The sequence below is a fragment of the Sphaerodactylus townsendi genome, linkage group LG07 (assembly GCF_021028975.2).
Source record: "Sphaerodactylus townsendi isolate TG3544 linkage group LG07, MPM_Stown_v2.3, whole genome shotgun sequence".
Lineage (NCBI taxonomy): Eukaryota > Metazoa > Chordata > Lepidosauria > Squamata > Sphaerodactylidae > Sphaerodactylus > Sphaerodactylus townsendi.
In genome coordinates this window covers 38936229-38950989 of record NC_059431.1, presented here as the reverse complement: position 1 = coordinate 38950989, position 14761 = coordinate 38936229, and the positions used below count along the sequence as shown (strand labels likewise).

The window sequence follows — 14761 nt, the reverse complement described above, 5'->3', positions numbered from 1 at the left end:
AGAGTAAAGACAGCAGAGTCCAGCTTTCAAACAGCCCTTTTTTTTTTGAGAGCTGGCGTTGCCCGGTAGCATTATGAGGATTTGAAGCCGTTGTGAGAAATGTTGTTTCCGAAGGGACTGCATGTTTCTTGCCAAAAAAAAAGATGATATAGGTAAGTGGATTAAAAGTCTTTGAGGTCCTCGTCCCTGGAATTCTTTTGCCAGCCAGCAATATTCCATGAAAGGCAATGGAGAATCCGAGGGTTCTGGTGTTCTGGATAGATCAATGTCGAGGGTGTAATGATTTTCTGTAGGTTATCTCCAATGTCATGGAAGGTACAGCCGTTAGTGAACTTTTTCTTGAAAGGGGCCACAAAATAAATGAATTAAAATTGTGCCATTAACAAGTTATGGATTACTGTTTCTACAGGCTGCAATTCTAAAAACAATTACTAACATAGTACTTATTTCTGAGTAGATCTGATTAGACTTGTTCCCACCCCCACTATTTGAACCTACAATTTATCAGAAGTGGGCATATGCAAGGATTTTCAAGCAGTCACTCAACCTATTGCCTTTAGGAAGTTCCAATAAATACAGAATTTTCCAGCTTTGGTATTCACTTTCCTCTAAGAGACCTCAAAAGCTTATAAATGTCCAGCGTCAGTATCAATCTTTTCAAAGTCATAATCCCAAAGGAGAAAAACAACACTGAATATAGTCCAGAGACTGAATACTTTTAATCAGATTTCCCTGTTCTTCTTACATCACCTGTGTCAGCTATTTATATAAAATTCACACTTGAACTACATAAACTATGTGCTGTTTGTCTGTGTTGTGGCCATAAGTGCCGCATCCGGAAGGACCCTACTGAATTAATAAGCCTTCTAAAATTTTAAGATCATTAACAGCCTCTCTCAGGTCTTACCAGAGCTTCACGAGCTGTGAAGCTTCCGCTTTTGTTTTGAGGATGGTCCCTCCACATGGCACAGGGAGGGGCCGTCTCCCCCACCACACCCCATGCAGGGCAAGAGAGCACCTTCCCCTCACAGTGCTGGGAGAGAGAGCATACAATTTTAACACACAAGGAGATAAAATACATCCTTGTCTGACACCTTTGCCATCTGGATGCTATTCCATTTCTTCACATTCTATCCAAATAATACGGTAGCCGCTTGGCCAGAGCATAAATTGTACATCAAAAGAATCCAATTTTGTGGCATATCTATTTCTTTTAAAACTAAAAGCTTTTCATGATCCACACAGTCAAAACATTTGCTATAATCTAGGAAATAAAGCTGACTTTTTTTCTGAAATTCTTTTATATGCGTTAGTAACTAATGTATATTTACAACATGAACTACAGTGCTTCTTACTTTTCTAAATCCAGCTTCAACATCTGACATTTCTCAATCCATATATAATAGTCTGTGGTAAGGTTCTGAGAATCACTTGAGAAATTAATGTTATAGTTTGATATTTGCTGCAGTCTTACATGTACTTTTTTCCAAGAACTGGAATGTATACAGGAGCGTTTTTATTCTGCAGGCCGTTGTTTTGTTTTCCATATTTGTTAGGATATTCTTGTTAAAAATTTGGTTGACTCTGTACCTGTGACTTGGAACAGCTCTACTGATCTCCCATCTATTACTGGTGATTAATTTCTCCCAATTGCTCTAAGTGCAGCTTTCACTTCACTTTCTAAAATTGTAGGTTTTTCTTCAAGAGATTCTTCTTGGAAGGAATATGTCATCATTTCTTCTCTTCTTTATTGTTCTTCAGTGTATTATTCCCATCTTTTCTTATTTTGTCCTGTCAGTGTTTTTTCTTGTTGATCTTTCAGCCTGCCCAACCATGCTTTAAATTTCCCTTTAATTTCTTGGATCTTGTGGAACAGATGTCTTGTTCTTCCTTTTTCGTTGTTCTCCTATTTCTTTACACTGGTTATTATAACAGTTCTCTTTGTTTCTATGTACCAGTCGCCGGAACCCTACATTAGAATTCTGATTCTATTTCTGCATCTTCTCCTCTAACGTTAGCAATGTTAAGAGTTTCATCATTTATCCACTGAGGCTTTTCATTTCTTTTGGAACACTTTTTGATAGTGTCTCTAGTTTCAACATATAGTTCTTTATGGTGTGCTTTCACCCAAACTTAATAATGAGAATCTATCTTTACATAATCTATACTCTCTCCAGAAATATTTAGATATTTTTTGCTTGCCTAAGCTTTAGTTACAATTTTGCTTTCTTCATAACATTCCTAATTTTTCAATAATGAAAGCAATACTACAATCAGCTTTTGGTCTTTTGTTAGTAGAGAGGGAAAAGCTTATCCATTTTCTGCTTCCAATCATGTAATCTATTTGATTTCTATATTGGCCATTCAATGATGTCAACATACATAATCATCTATTTGGTTCCATTTCAGATTGATTTGTCTTGGAGCCTTTCTAAAACATTTACAGCCCCATTCAAAGGGAGGGGCCAAATCCGCTACTAGGAGCGGCACAGGGCCACACCGGTACAGAAGCGAATCCGCTGGCAGCCATTGCGTGGCCCTCCATGGCAGTGAAATACAGTGCTAAATGCCATGGCAGTGAAATACAGTGCTAAATGCCATGCATCCCTGCTGCTGGCATAGCTGGGGCAATGATAGCACACAAAATAGAAAACAGTGTGCCAAGCACAATGCAATAGAACCGAACAACTCAAAAATTCAAAATTGGCACACTGACCTGGATTTGTATGTAGACATCATTTACAAAAAATTCAAAGCAACATTTGCTCAAAGTTCTTTTTCATTGTTATTGCACACATGTAAATCCACTTACACTAATGTTAACCTTATTCTAATATACTATAATAAGAAAATTAAAGTGCATGATATATATAAAGTGCCAGTGTCAATAAATCATATCAAAATACAATTTCATCATTTAGATTACCCAGGAGGAAATATAATGAAACCAAAGGTCCATATGTGACTCTAAACTAATGAGTTCCAAATTTTCTTAGTATGTCCATATTTTGTATGGTTTCAAAATGGAACTACACAAATATTCACCAGCTGTATTGACAAACAGTCATTCACAAGTCCATATGAGACCACACTGTTCAATTCCAACAGAAATTTTATATCTCCATTTTTTTTGTATGTTGAAATTGAACTTCACAACAGAGCTGATATCTCCTGTGAGTCCATTCATAGATGGTACATGGAAAAATGAGAATCTTGTATAGAATGCACCGCAGCGTCTGAATCGTTTTGGTATAATCTTCCTCAGTATGCGATTCTCAATAGCTTGATTTCATCACAGAAGTACTTTACAGTGCAAAGGTTGTTTGTTATTCATACCTATGTTCATGTGTCATCAAATTTAACCCAAAATGTTAAACATGCTTACAAGCATTCTTCTACAGTGTCATCTTTCCCCTAGAGATCATCTTATAAACGGGAAAAAAAAAGCTCAGATATATACATCACCCATTAATCATCTGCACCTGTCCCCATATGGGTCTAGAGCTAAGAGTTAAAAGGGATCCTCTCTTTCATTCATACAAAACAAGGTCCAGTCTATTTCTTAAGACCTGTGTGGTCTGTGATTGTAATAATGTATATCCACTTTGCCTCTTTCTGCAAAAGAATCCGTCTGATGTCCTTGTTTGAAGGAATATGATAAAATTACCAAGAAGGAAAAGAATCCTTCTCTGTGTTATTTCTCCCTTAAAGTGGCTAACCATGGAGCCTCCTCTTTATTTAATCTGATGTTACTGGCATGTTCTAAGGAGTCTGGTCCGGAGATTTCTCAATGTCATTCCCACGTACATGAGATTACAACTGCATGTTATCAAATAAACACATTGGTTAGTGTTACAGTTGGAAAAATGTCTGATGGGCCATGTTCTTCCAGTGTTAGGATCTGTAATATTTTTAGTATTAAGTGATCTGTCACACATGGAACAATGGCCACATTTAAAGTGGCCACGTAAGATAGGTGTTATTTGATAAGGTTTTCTTATGTCCGATCTTATCAATGTCTGGCGTAGATTGCCCATGTGTCTATATCCAATTATTGGTGGCAATCTGCATCCAGGTATGTCTGCCACAATAAACCAATATTTATTTATGATGGATCTGTGTGCAATAACAATGAAAAAGAACTTTGAGCAAATGTTGCTTTGAATTTTTTGTAAATGATGTCTACATACAAATCCAGGTCAGTGTGCCAATTTTGAATTTTTGAGTTGTTGGGTTCTATTGCATAGCTGGGGCAATTCCAAGGAGGAACCGACAGTATTTGGTTTCCACCCAGTTGGGCCTCCCTATGCCACCCAAAAGCCCCCTGGAAACAACGGGGCAGCATGGCCATGACACCACATCCAGGCACCCAGCCGTTTGGATGGGGCAGTCCATTTCATAGCAACTAACTGTTGTCTTCAACATTTTTGTTTGAAAGTATGTAAATAGGGTTTAGTTTAAACGATGCTAGAAGGTAAAAACTTCCCTGTATGATCTCTCCCATCGCCAGTATCTGAACTTAAACTGCATTATTTACAGTGTAATTCAAGGCACAAAACTGTACTTCACCATTTATGAAATCCCTAAAAGTGTTCCTATCATACTGGCCTTAAAGAGTACAGTAACGCTGGTATGTGTATGTATGATTTTCTTTACAGCAGTACCAGAAAGAAGGAGAAGTGTTGCAGAGTTAACAGGTAGAGCCAGCTGATTCAGTATCACTAGGCAGGCTTAGGATGCGTTTTTAGCAGTAATATCGCACTCGCCTGTGTACCACAGCTAAACTGGATCTATAGTTCTCATCTTCCTACAACACAAACAACTGTTAATATTAACACTGCAAGATCCATCTCTACATTAAAATTTTATAATAATTTATCAGTGCTAATATTTAAATCACCTCTTCAGTATTGCAAGTCTCAGGACAGCATGTATGCCTTGACTATTACTCTCCCTCTATCCCCGTGGTGGCGAACCTTTGGCACTCCAGATGTTATGGACTACAATTCCCATCAGCCCCTGCCAGCATGGCCAATTGGCCATGCTGGCAGGAGAGCTGATGAAGGCGATATGGTCCTCCCTCCCTACCTAATTTGAATATCCTGTGAGCTTTTGGTCCAGTTTTAATATTGTTCTCCAGTTTTGTACTGGTGCCTTGGACTGGTTCTACTCAAAAGGTGAAAATATCAACTTTAGCCAACACAACAACGCTTACCTTACAGAACTCACGGTGTTGATAAGATTTGCAGTCTGATTTGACACATCTGCAGGAAGAAGAAGTTCAACGGGCTGCAGGCATAAAATCCGACGTTCCAACTCTAAACGAGCTACAGAGTCTTGAAAGCTGTCAAAAATAACTTCCCCTGTACTAGGCTGGACAGCCTGAAAAAAGCAATATATACACACATAATAAATAGAAAATAATTAACATATATATTTACAACTGGAGGAGGGAGAGAGCTATTGCAGAAGAAGTCTACGTTATTCAATGGTGGTTGCTTCTGTCTTTCCAGGACAGTTATCCAACAGTAAAATAGAATAATTTAAAGTCAGTTTTTATCAGTGAGCAAGGAAAAATATCACATTCCTTTAACTTATTTTATAGTTACATTTTTCTATGAAACTCATAACTATTCAATAGGAAACAAAAATGAGATTTAAGATATGCCTACACATTCGTATTACTAAACAGGAATCCATCTCACAGCTGACTTATGCTGACCCTGTAGGGTTCTCAAGGCAAGAGACGTTCCGAGATGGTTTGCTATTATCTGCCTCCATGGTGGCCCAAAGTCACCCAGCAACCTTCCATGGCACAAGTGGGGACCTGAACTTGGGTTTCCCAGGTCCTAGTTGAAACCTTAACTGCGAGACCACACTGGCTCTCAAGGATCTCCTTCACTATCTACAATATGCATCTGAATTAAGCTACACAGAATTTAACTTCTATGGGCTGTAGCCAATCAACTGCCTGAAGACTATTTGCTGAAGCAGATTTTCCCCACATTTGGCTTCTCCCAGGAGCCCTTTTTTGACCCCCCAGAAAACTGATGCCCAGAGTTGCTGGAGCTGCATGTGCAAAAAGGCAGATGGATTAAAGGAATGATTCCCTTTCTTCACTGTAGTTTCCCCCTCCACCTCTTTGTCCATGCAGATCCTTCAATTCTAGCCATCAGCTTTTCAGCAATCAGCAGGGCTCGCAGGGGAGAGACAGCAAGGAGAACAATCTGAGAGTGTTGTGCTGACAACCGATGGTCTTCTAAAACTTTATGGACAATCTACTATATGAAGGTCAAGGTCCTCCTGAATCACAAAGGCTGTAATCCTGCACACAGGACCTTTTAATTCTCATTAAAGTCAACTGGAGTTAAGCAGCCTAATAGCATGCAGAACTACAATCTGCAGCCATAATCCTTTCACTGAATGACACTATCTGTTTTGGTATTAATAAACATATAGTGTTTTTATCAAGAGACTAGCAGCCTGATTAACCCAGTTTGGCCCAAGCTTGTCAGGGCTTGGGGTTGGCCACCAGCAGTACTTCGTTGGGAGACCTCACAGACAGACTTGAGTGCTACACAGAGGACAGAAATGGCAAACCACTTCTGATAATCTCTGGCCTAGAATGCCCCGTGGAAGGGGTTGCTATGAATTGTTTGTGATTCAACAGCATGTTTATGTTCTTATTCTTCATCTCAAGGAACTAATTAGATCCACCTAGCGAGATCAGATTGAAGATCAGATTAATCAAGCAAAAACCAGTCAGATGCTTTTGGGTGTTTACCAGGGGGTACACAGATACTCCATTTAATTATCTAATAGCCACTGATAAATATTTCCTGTATGAATCTCTAAATCATCTACTACTGGCCATCAGCCCATGTAGTACTAGTGAATTTAATAAATGGATGCACTGAGTAGACATCAGTGCAATCTATTGTCAACAAGCATCATTAGGTAAACCTGAGTTTAAGTACATGTGGGAAGAACTACCATTTCCAAAATGTGTTTATGCAGGTTTCAAAGAGTTCACCCTTCCTTATGGCACTATTCATTACAGGTGAGGCCACGCTGCTGCTGTGTGTGAGAAACCAAGCAGTGACTTATTTTTCAGGGCTATATACACACACACAATCGTGATGTTGTTAGGGTTTTCGCAGATTTTATGAAACTCACACGTTGCCACAAACAATTCTAAAAACAAACTACATTACAAATAAGTACTAAGACCATAAAAATTCCTCAAGACTACTTACCACTAGACCTATCGTAGTGTTCTGCCTTTTCTCCCTCAAACTTTCTTTGCTTTCACAGATACAGAGAAGATAATTATCACAGGCATCATATGATACTGCCTCAGCATCAGAACAATGATCAAGGTTCAGTAAAGGATTCACATCTAATGGATGTTAAAGAAAACTACTTGTTGTAATGCTCTTATCATTAACTGAAGTAATTTCTTGATTGTTCATTCACATAGTATTCAATATGCTTTCCTATTTGATTCTGTAGGGAAACTGTCAAGAGTGCTAAATAACACCATACACTACTGGACATATTGATATCACACCAGCTAAGATTACATTAAATTATATGAAGGACCCAGCAACCCACAAAAAATTGACTGCATTTTGGATGAAAAAGTTATTTTCTCTGTTCATTCTTAGAACCAGCCGCCAAATATGGTCATGTTGAACTGTAGTATTATGAAAGGCTCAAAACACCCATTTTTTACACATCTATTATATCTTCATTTAGAAATCTTTTTTACTTTAAAGAGCCCTGAATGTTGTTTTTATGCTTAACAATATTGTTTTTACCTGTAAGCCACCTCAAGCAGGTCTCCAGAGAGGTGACTTATGATAAATATAGCCCTCTATCTTTATCTTTTTATCTCTTACCATCTTTCTCCAGCTTAAATAAAGCCTTTTTATAGACCAATAACCAGAACTATATATAGTAATCTAAATATAGCCATGCCATATATGTGTATAAAGTGTGCTCAATTTAAAAACAGGGAAGCGAAAAATGATTATTCTAGCTCAGGGGTAGGGAACCTGCGGCTCTCCAGATGTTCAGGAACTACAATTCCCATCAGCCTCTGTCAGCATGGCCAACTGGCCATGCTGGTGAGTAACTGATAAGGAATTGCTCAATTCCTGAAAACATCTGGAAAACAATCACCTGGGATTCTAGCTTAAGGGACTATAGAGGCATGAAAACAACAGACCATGTTAATATCAAATAAAATTATCTGAAGAAACATTAAAGTCAACTGGTTATTACAAAAGATGTAAAGCAGCCATGGAGAAATACATTTCATAATTAATGAAAACTGAATATGGATTAAGACAAGTTACTTTGAAACAAAATCTCCTGATCAAAAGAGCTCATATAAAAATACTAGTGTATAAGTATATATATGATAAGGATATCTTCTCCTAGAACTGTAGACTTTGTATACAAAGCAGTTAGTTTTCGGGTGAAGAGAGAGCTTTTGTTGTCTCCAACAGCCTTCAAGGCAGCTGTTTCCATTTGTTTTACAACTCCTACCTGTAAGAGAAACAATTAATGTTAAGCACGGCAACAATAATATTTTAATTAAACAACAAATGCATGGGAAGAGGATGAAACACTCGCCCAAGACCGGAAATGCCGGAGAACACTTGTTGCCCGGTATGCTACTTAGCATAATGGGTTCGATGATGATGACAATAAACAACAAAGTGAATGTTAGAAACATAGCATTAAATACATCTTGGTGATTAAAAGCATGCTTATTAAATCTGTTCAATTGTATCTTTTTTGCTCTATGTGCCACAGGCTATGCACAATTCTCATATACTAAGAATTCTTATAAAACCAAGAGCCAGTGTGTTGCAGTGTCAGACTAGGATCTGGGAAATTCAGATCTTAACCACACTCTGCAATGGAAACCTGCTGGGTGACCTTGGGTCAGACTTACACTCTTGGCCTAACCTACTCACAGGATGACTGTGAGAATTATATATGCTGCTTTGAGTTCCTATTGGAAATCAAATATTCACTAAACTGGTTATCCAGTCCAAAGTTAGCATACTAAATACCATCATAATAATTTCTGAAAAAGATTCACATCACTTAACATTTAAAACAATCTGATGTCATTTAAGCACCCTTTTGTTCATGCAGTTGCTGCATCTTAATACTATGCAACTCTTTGCTTTCAGTAAATTTGGCCTTACTGCCATTTAATTTGACTGGCTGAAAAAACCATGACATTGTTGATGACATCATGGTGTTCCACCTCCTCTGATAATATCACCAGTGCCTCAAAACAGCATCAAATGGTACACCACAGTGCTGAATGGTGCTGAAAACTATCTGAGGCAGGGAACAAGAGGTTACAAAACAGCATTCCAACACAGAGTTTTCTCAAAGCACATTTAACAGAAATGCTGAGAATGGGATATCTTTTTGACACTCTCTGAAACAAGAATGCAATGAGACACATATTCTCAGTCCAGGCTTCATTTCAACCCTGGTGAAAGGGGCAGATCACAAACATAAAATACAAAAGAAATGAATTATTTTTGGTTTAGAAATTACATTTCTTTAAGCTTACATTTTACAGCTGTATAATTTATTTAAATAAAATAAAATAAAATGTTGCATTAGGAAACTGATTAGAGCAAAACCTTATATCCTTTTGCTACAAGTCGTCGAACATGAACGAACAGCCTATGAGTCGGTATGCTGGCAGTCATAAAGTTGTGATTCTGATGACAATAGATGTTCAGTTCCTTAGCAGCAACCTGCAAGGCATGACAGAAATCAGCAGTTCATTTTGTCAGATCTACATGGCCCTTGGAGCTCTTATGTGAACACTTGGTGCTCATTAAATAAGCAGCTAATGAAAAGAATAAGACTAATCCAGAAGAGTTTGTTCCAAAAAGAAGGCTGAAGAAAAATACTACCATTAATAACTACTACTGGTTTTTGCAAGGAAATTCAGCAACTCAAATCACATGACAGCTAAAAAAACAAAACCTTTCTTGCCAGTTTCAACTGCATGCCACCAATAAACTTTACTATAAAATATTGCTTTGCATACAATTCCAGCAAAAACATCTGTACTCCTTGCAAAGGTATGGTTATGTAGCAGTGTGAACTACAATTATGCTCTTCAATAAATTTCAGCCAGGTCCCTGAAATCAGCAGTTGATGAGGCTGTGACAGTCTTTCCTCCCTCAGCCAGAACAGGGCAGACACATATTATATTATATATGGATGCACTTTACAGGGATCATGTGTAATTTTAACCATTCCCAGATTTACAATGTCATATAAATAAAAAGCAATGCTTCCACTTAAAAAAAGGTTTTACCTCTGCATCTTCACCAAAGAATCTGTACTTATAACCACACTCAACACATAAAATAACATCTTTATGTTGATTTTTCACTTCTAGGTACTGGAGCTCAAGTGGTGTATATATACATTTGGTTCTTTTGTTGAGAATTGAATCCGAAGTATTTTGAATATTTTCACAATTTGTATCTGATAAAGAAAATTGATTAAATTGAAGGCATGCTTCCTCCTATAATAAGAAAAATTACACAAGAACAAACATACAATTAGTTCAGAACAGTATGATTTTGATTCACATATTACAGTTTTCTGTTGGAACCAAGACATTAATCTAGATCCTGTATTTTGACTCTGAAACGTACACTCAAAAATCAAAGATAAAAAGCCACATTTTGTTTAAAATGAGAATTCTGCAGCACACCATGGCACCCTGCTCCAACTGCTACCATGTAAAACAGCACATAACTTAGATAATGCCACAGTGATTGTGGAGGCATACTTTCTAAGAGCACAGACTAACAAGGCAGTGCTGTGAAACACATAGACCTCTTCTGCACATGCAGAATAATGCACTTTCAATCCACGTTGCAGCTGGATTTTAGGCCCCTTCTGCACATGCAGAATAAGGCACTTTCAATCCACTTTCAATGCACTTTGCAGCTGGATTTTACTGTGCAAAATAGCAAAACCCACTTGCAAATAATAGTGAAAGTGGATTGAAAGTGCATTATTCTGCATGTATGGAAGGGGCCAAAGAGAGGCAATGGAAAATGAAGGCAACTATTTAACAGACAGGTGACATAGTAATTCTGTATCGATAAAATTTTAAATGAAAACCAATGTCAAAACCATTACTAAAGCATTGACAACCTAAATAGGAAATTGTTATATACTAATACATACAAGTCATCAACTTTGGAATAAACATTTCCAGGATTGAAAATGGCTGAGGGGTGGAGGGGTAGGGGGGGGTAAGGAGGGGGAAGTTCCTGCAGTCTTGTAATTTGCAGATCAGGGAATCCAACCCACTGTCTTTACTTTTCAAATGAACTAACTATAAATTCAACTGATTTTATAGATACTTTAATTCTAATGAATTCATATACAGTTCTTTCCCACCACCCCATCCAAACCAATTTATCCAGTCACTTACAAGCCATCTTAATATTGGCAATTCTCTCTAAACTGTGGTTAAACATTGAAAAGACCATTCCCAGATTTAACAATTCTTTACTGCCTGCCTTAGTATATGTCAACATTTGAATAAAACACTGGAAAATAACTGCTTACCTTATCAACGTTCTGAGAGTACAAAATGCCAGTGTTTCCAATGTCTGACTGTTGTCCTTTTTCCAAATTCACAAACTGGCTTCCATGAGAAACCTCTGAATGAATTCTATGACTCGGCTGTTCCAGGTGGCTGGAAAATTCTCGCAATTTAAGAAATGTTTCTGAACATATCCGAGGGTTGGCACATTTTTTTTGCTCCCCTTTATTAGCAAAAAAGAGAGACCTTGCTTGTATTAATACCAAGCATTGAAAGCATTATATATATACCAGTCCTACTGGTATATACATACACACACATAATTTTGCTACTGCACACATCAGCATAAGAAGATCGAGATTCTGAACACACAATTGACAGTGGAGAAGCTTCATTTGAACAACCCAAAAAACCTTTATGAGCATGTATCTAAAAATCACTAAAATATACATTCAATTGCATAGATCGGTTCCGTAACTTGTGAAAAACAGCCCTCAGTGCAATTAATTATTGCCTAGTTTGCCTACATGGTTGAATCAGTCCTACTGGAGAGCAAGGGACAGTGACACTACCTGCTATCAATAGGCTTACCGGCTCCCTGAAAGAAAATGTGTACAATATTTCTTTACCAAATATCAAGCCAACAGAAGAGAGTTTTAAGTAGCTTTATTTGCAAAGAAAGGGGGGACACCCAGCTTGGGTAGACTCCGCCGAAACAGTATATCCACAAAATGTTTATTCCCTTTTCCTGGTAATTCGCCACACCCTCTCTGTTCCCCCGCTGGCTAAGGGTACTTAGAATCACAACTTTCCAGTCCATCTATTTACATGTCTCTCCTTTATATGTTGCCCCCACCCATATTCTTCCTGTATGCTCATTATCGACACTCCTTATTCAAGCTGGGGTGTAAAAGTTAATATGCATTAGCTCATTAAGCATGCTGAATACATACAATCTGATGCAAGCCTTGCCCTTTAGTCCATTTTCTTAGCTCAGCTAGTTTCAATCCTTGCCTGGTCAACCCATCACATCCTCTTGACTCATTTCTTTGTTCTAGTAGAAAACACATTCCTCATTTATCACATCTGGAATACACCTTAATCCACTGCCACTCTTGATTCCCAGTTTGCAGCAGAAGCTAAACATTCCAGAGTTCTCCCCTGATTTTGGAAGAAGTTTCTTGGTCCATGAAAGGCTACAGAAAGTGTAAGACGAATTAATTTTGCCATAGACACAGAATATATGTTCTTCGATCTTGTTCTCTGACTTTAAAAAGCTGCTTCCGAACTAGGCCATTTAAGTTTTAAATGTTCATATTTTAAGACTGTTTTAATTATAACCACCTTATTTAAAACTCACCAGCTCCCTCTTGCTTTTGTCTACACTGCAAATTCTTTGAATGCTGGTCTTTGTTTTTTACAGTTCTTCTCCTTTTCCCAACTGGTTCAAGTTCCTACAAAATGTTAAATCAAAGGTTCAGTTTGTTTGTACTGTGTAATTATCTACAAAAAGAAAACAGGACAAATGTTCAATGAACTATATGTAACAGTTCAACATGGAAAAAAATCCTTGTTCTTAACAAAACAATTAACTAATGAAAATGACACAAGTTCTCAACAATACCACATGAATTTTAATTCTATGTTAAAACAGAATAGTTATCTTTAAAATTTTACTATAGGAAGAACACAAATACCAGTCACTTCGTATGCTAAATTAGTTAACATCTGCAATTGGTGAAAAGTCATAGATTTGTTAAGCTAGGCAAACTTAGAGATCAACAATCTTGTTGTTTTTGCCATAACACACTACCATGGCTAGGTGATGTAGAATGGTATGGTACAGCCCAATCTTATCAGATCTTCCAGACTTTAATGGAAGACCACCAAAGGAGACTCTGCAGAGACAATGGCAAGCCACCTCAGCTTCTCACTTGCCTTTGCTGGGGACACCATAGGTCAGTTGTACCTTTATAGAATCTTCATACACAGACTAACATAGCTATCACTCTGGAATTTTTTGCGAATACACAATTTACTTACAGGAATGGGGCAAGTTTAGCTCTTTTAAGGAGGACCAAAACAGAGACTGAAAGAATCAAACCCTCCCAGCAGGGCACTATTAATAGGAGCTGGGGAATTTGTCCCTCTGCAAATATGTTCGCAACCGTTTTTAATCTTATTTTATTGAATAATTAGTTTTATCTATTAGGTTGTAATTTTGGGCTCTGCAATTCTGGAACACACATTTCAAAATTGTTCGTATATATTATTACTGTTTTATTAATTTTAAAACATAATCCAATTAAAATTATACAATCCAATTACAGTCCCAACAAGAAAGGCAGACTACACATTAAATAACCAAATGCATTTATTCCTTGAAACAGGCCACAGCATGACTGGACTGTGCTTTAGCTTTATAAATAGCATATCAAGTCAGAGTTCATCCATGCAGGAGAATAGAGTAGCAGCGTCCTAGAATAAGAGAATGGGCTACACCACCTTAGCTAGCAGGCTATCGATTCCGGTTCCTTCCCATTTTTTAAAAACATAATTCTATACAAATAGAAAAGTAGTACAGCAGAGCCCTACACCAGCTTCTTCGCTTGCTGCGTTAACTTTCTATTTGCAGAAGCATTTCCTAACACAGTGGGACATTCCAAAAGGCTACCCTCCACTACTTGCAGCCTGAGGCAGCGGCGTCCATGCTACCACCTCACCCTCCTGACGGGACACCTAGGCGGACAAACCCGCCACGGCCACTTCTCATTGCAACCTAGCGGCGTCACCCTCACCGGGCACAGAGAAGCTGGAGCCGCCGAATCACCGCGTGATCTCTCCTCGGAGGAAACAAGCGCTTCAGCAGGAGGAGCGGAGGTAGAGACAGCTGAAGGAGACGGCAGGAAGAATTTACTCAGCACTGTTTGCCCGCGGGCCACATCGCCCGGGTGCTGCTTCCTTCGCCCTCGCGGCATCTTGCAACGCAAACGATAAAAGAGAAGCCCGGGAAAACTGCAGCGCCTCAATGGCTCGTGCTTGCCACGAACCCTCCCCTTCCCGTCAGCTAAAGGGCGCCCCTCGCAACGTAGGGACACTGTTAAGGTTCCTTTGCAAAGTAATAGGGATTGGTTAAAGTGGGTG

General features: G+C 38.3%; 1 protein-coding gene across 1 annotated transcript in view; it reads right to left on the bottom strand.

Annotated features, from left to right (window-relative positions):
- The window catches only part of MSH3 (mutS homolog 3), a 67585-nt gene extending 52896 nt beyond the window's left edge, over positions 1-14689 (bottom strand). Inside the window, exons 1-8 of the mRNA XM_048504355.1 lie at positions 14416-14689; positions 12978-13071; positions 11641-11840; positions 10367-10579; positions 9678-9794; positions 8436-8553; positions 7257-7399; positions 5216-5382 (exon numbers count right to left, since the gene is read on the bottom strand). Of these exons, the coding sequence (XP_048360312.1) occupies positions 5216-5382; positions 7257-7399; positions 8436-8553; positions 9678-9794; positions 10367-10579; positions 11641-11840; positions 12978-13071; positions 14416-14595 (1232 nt within the window). The 5' untranslated portion in view covers positions 14596-14689. The remainder of the gene's footprint in view (positions 1-5215; positions 5383-7256; positions 7400-8435; positions 8554-9677; positions 9795-10366; positions 10580-11640; positions 11841-12977; positions 13072-14415) is intronic.
- Between the last annotated feature and the right edge of the window lie 72 nt (positions 14690-14761).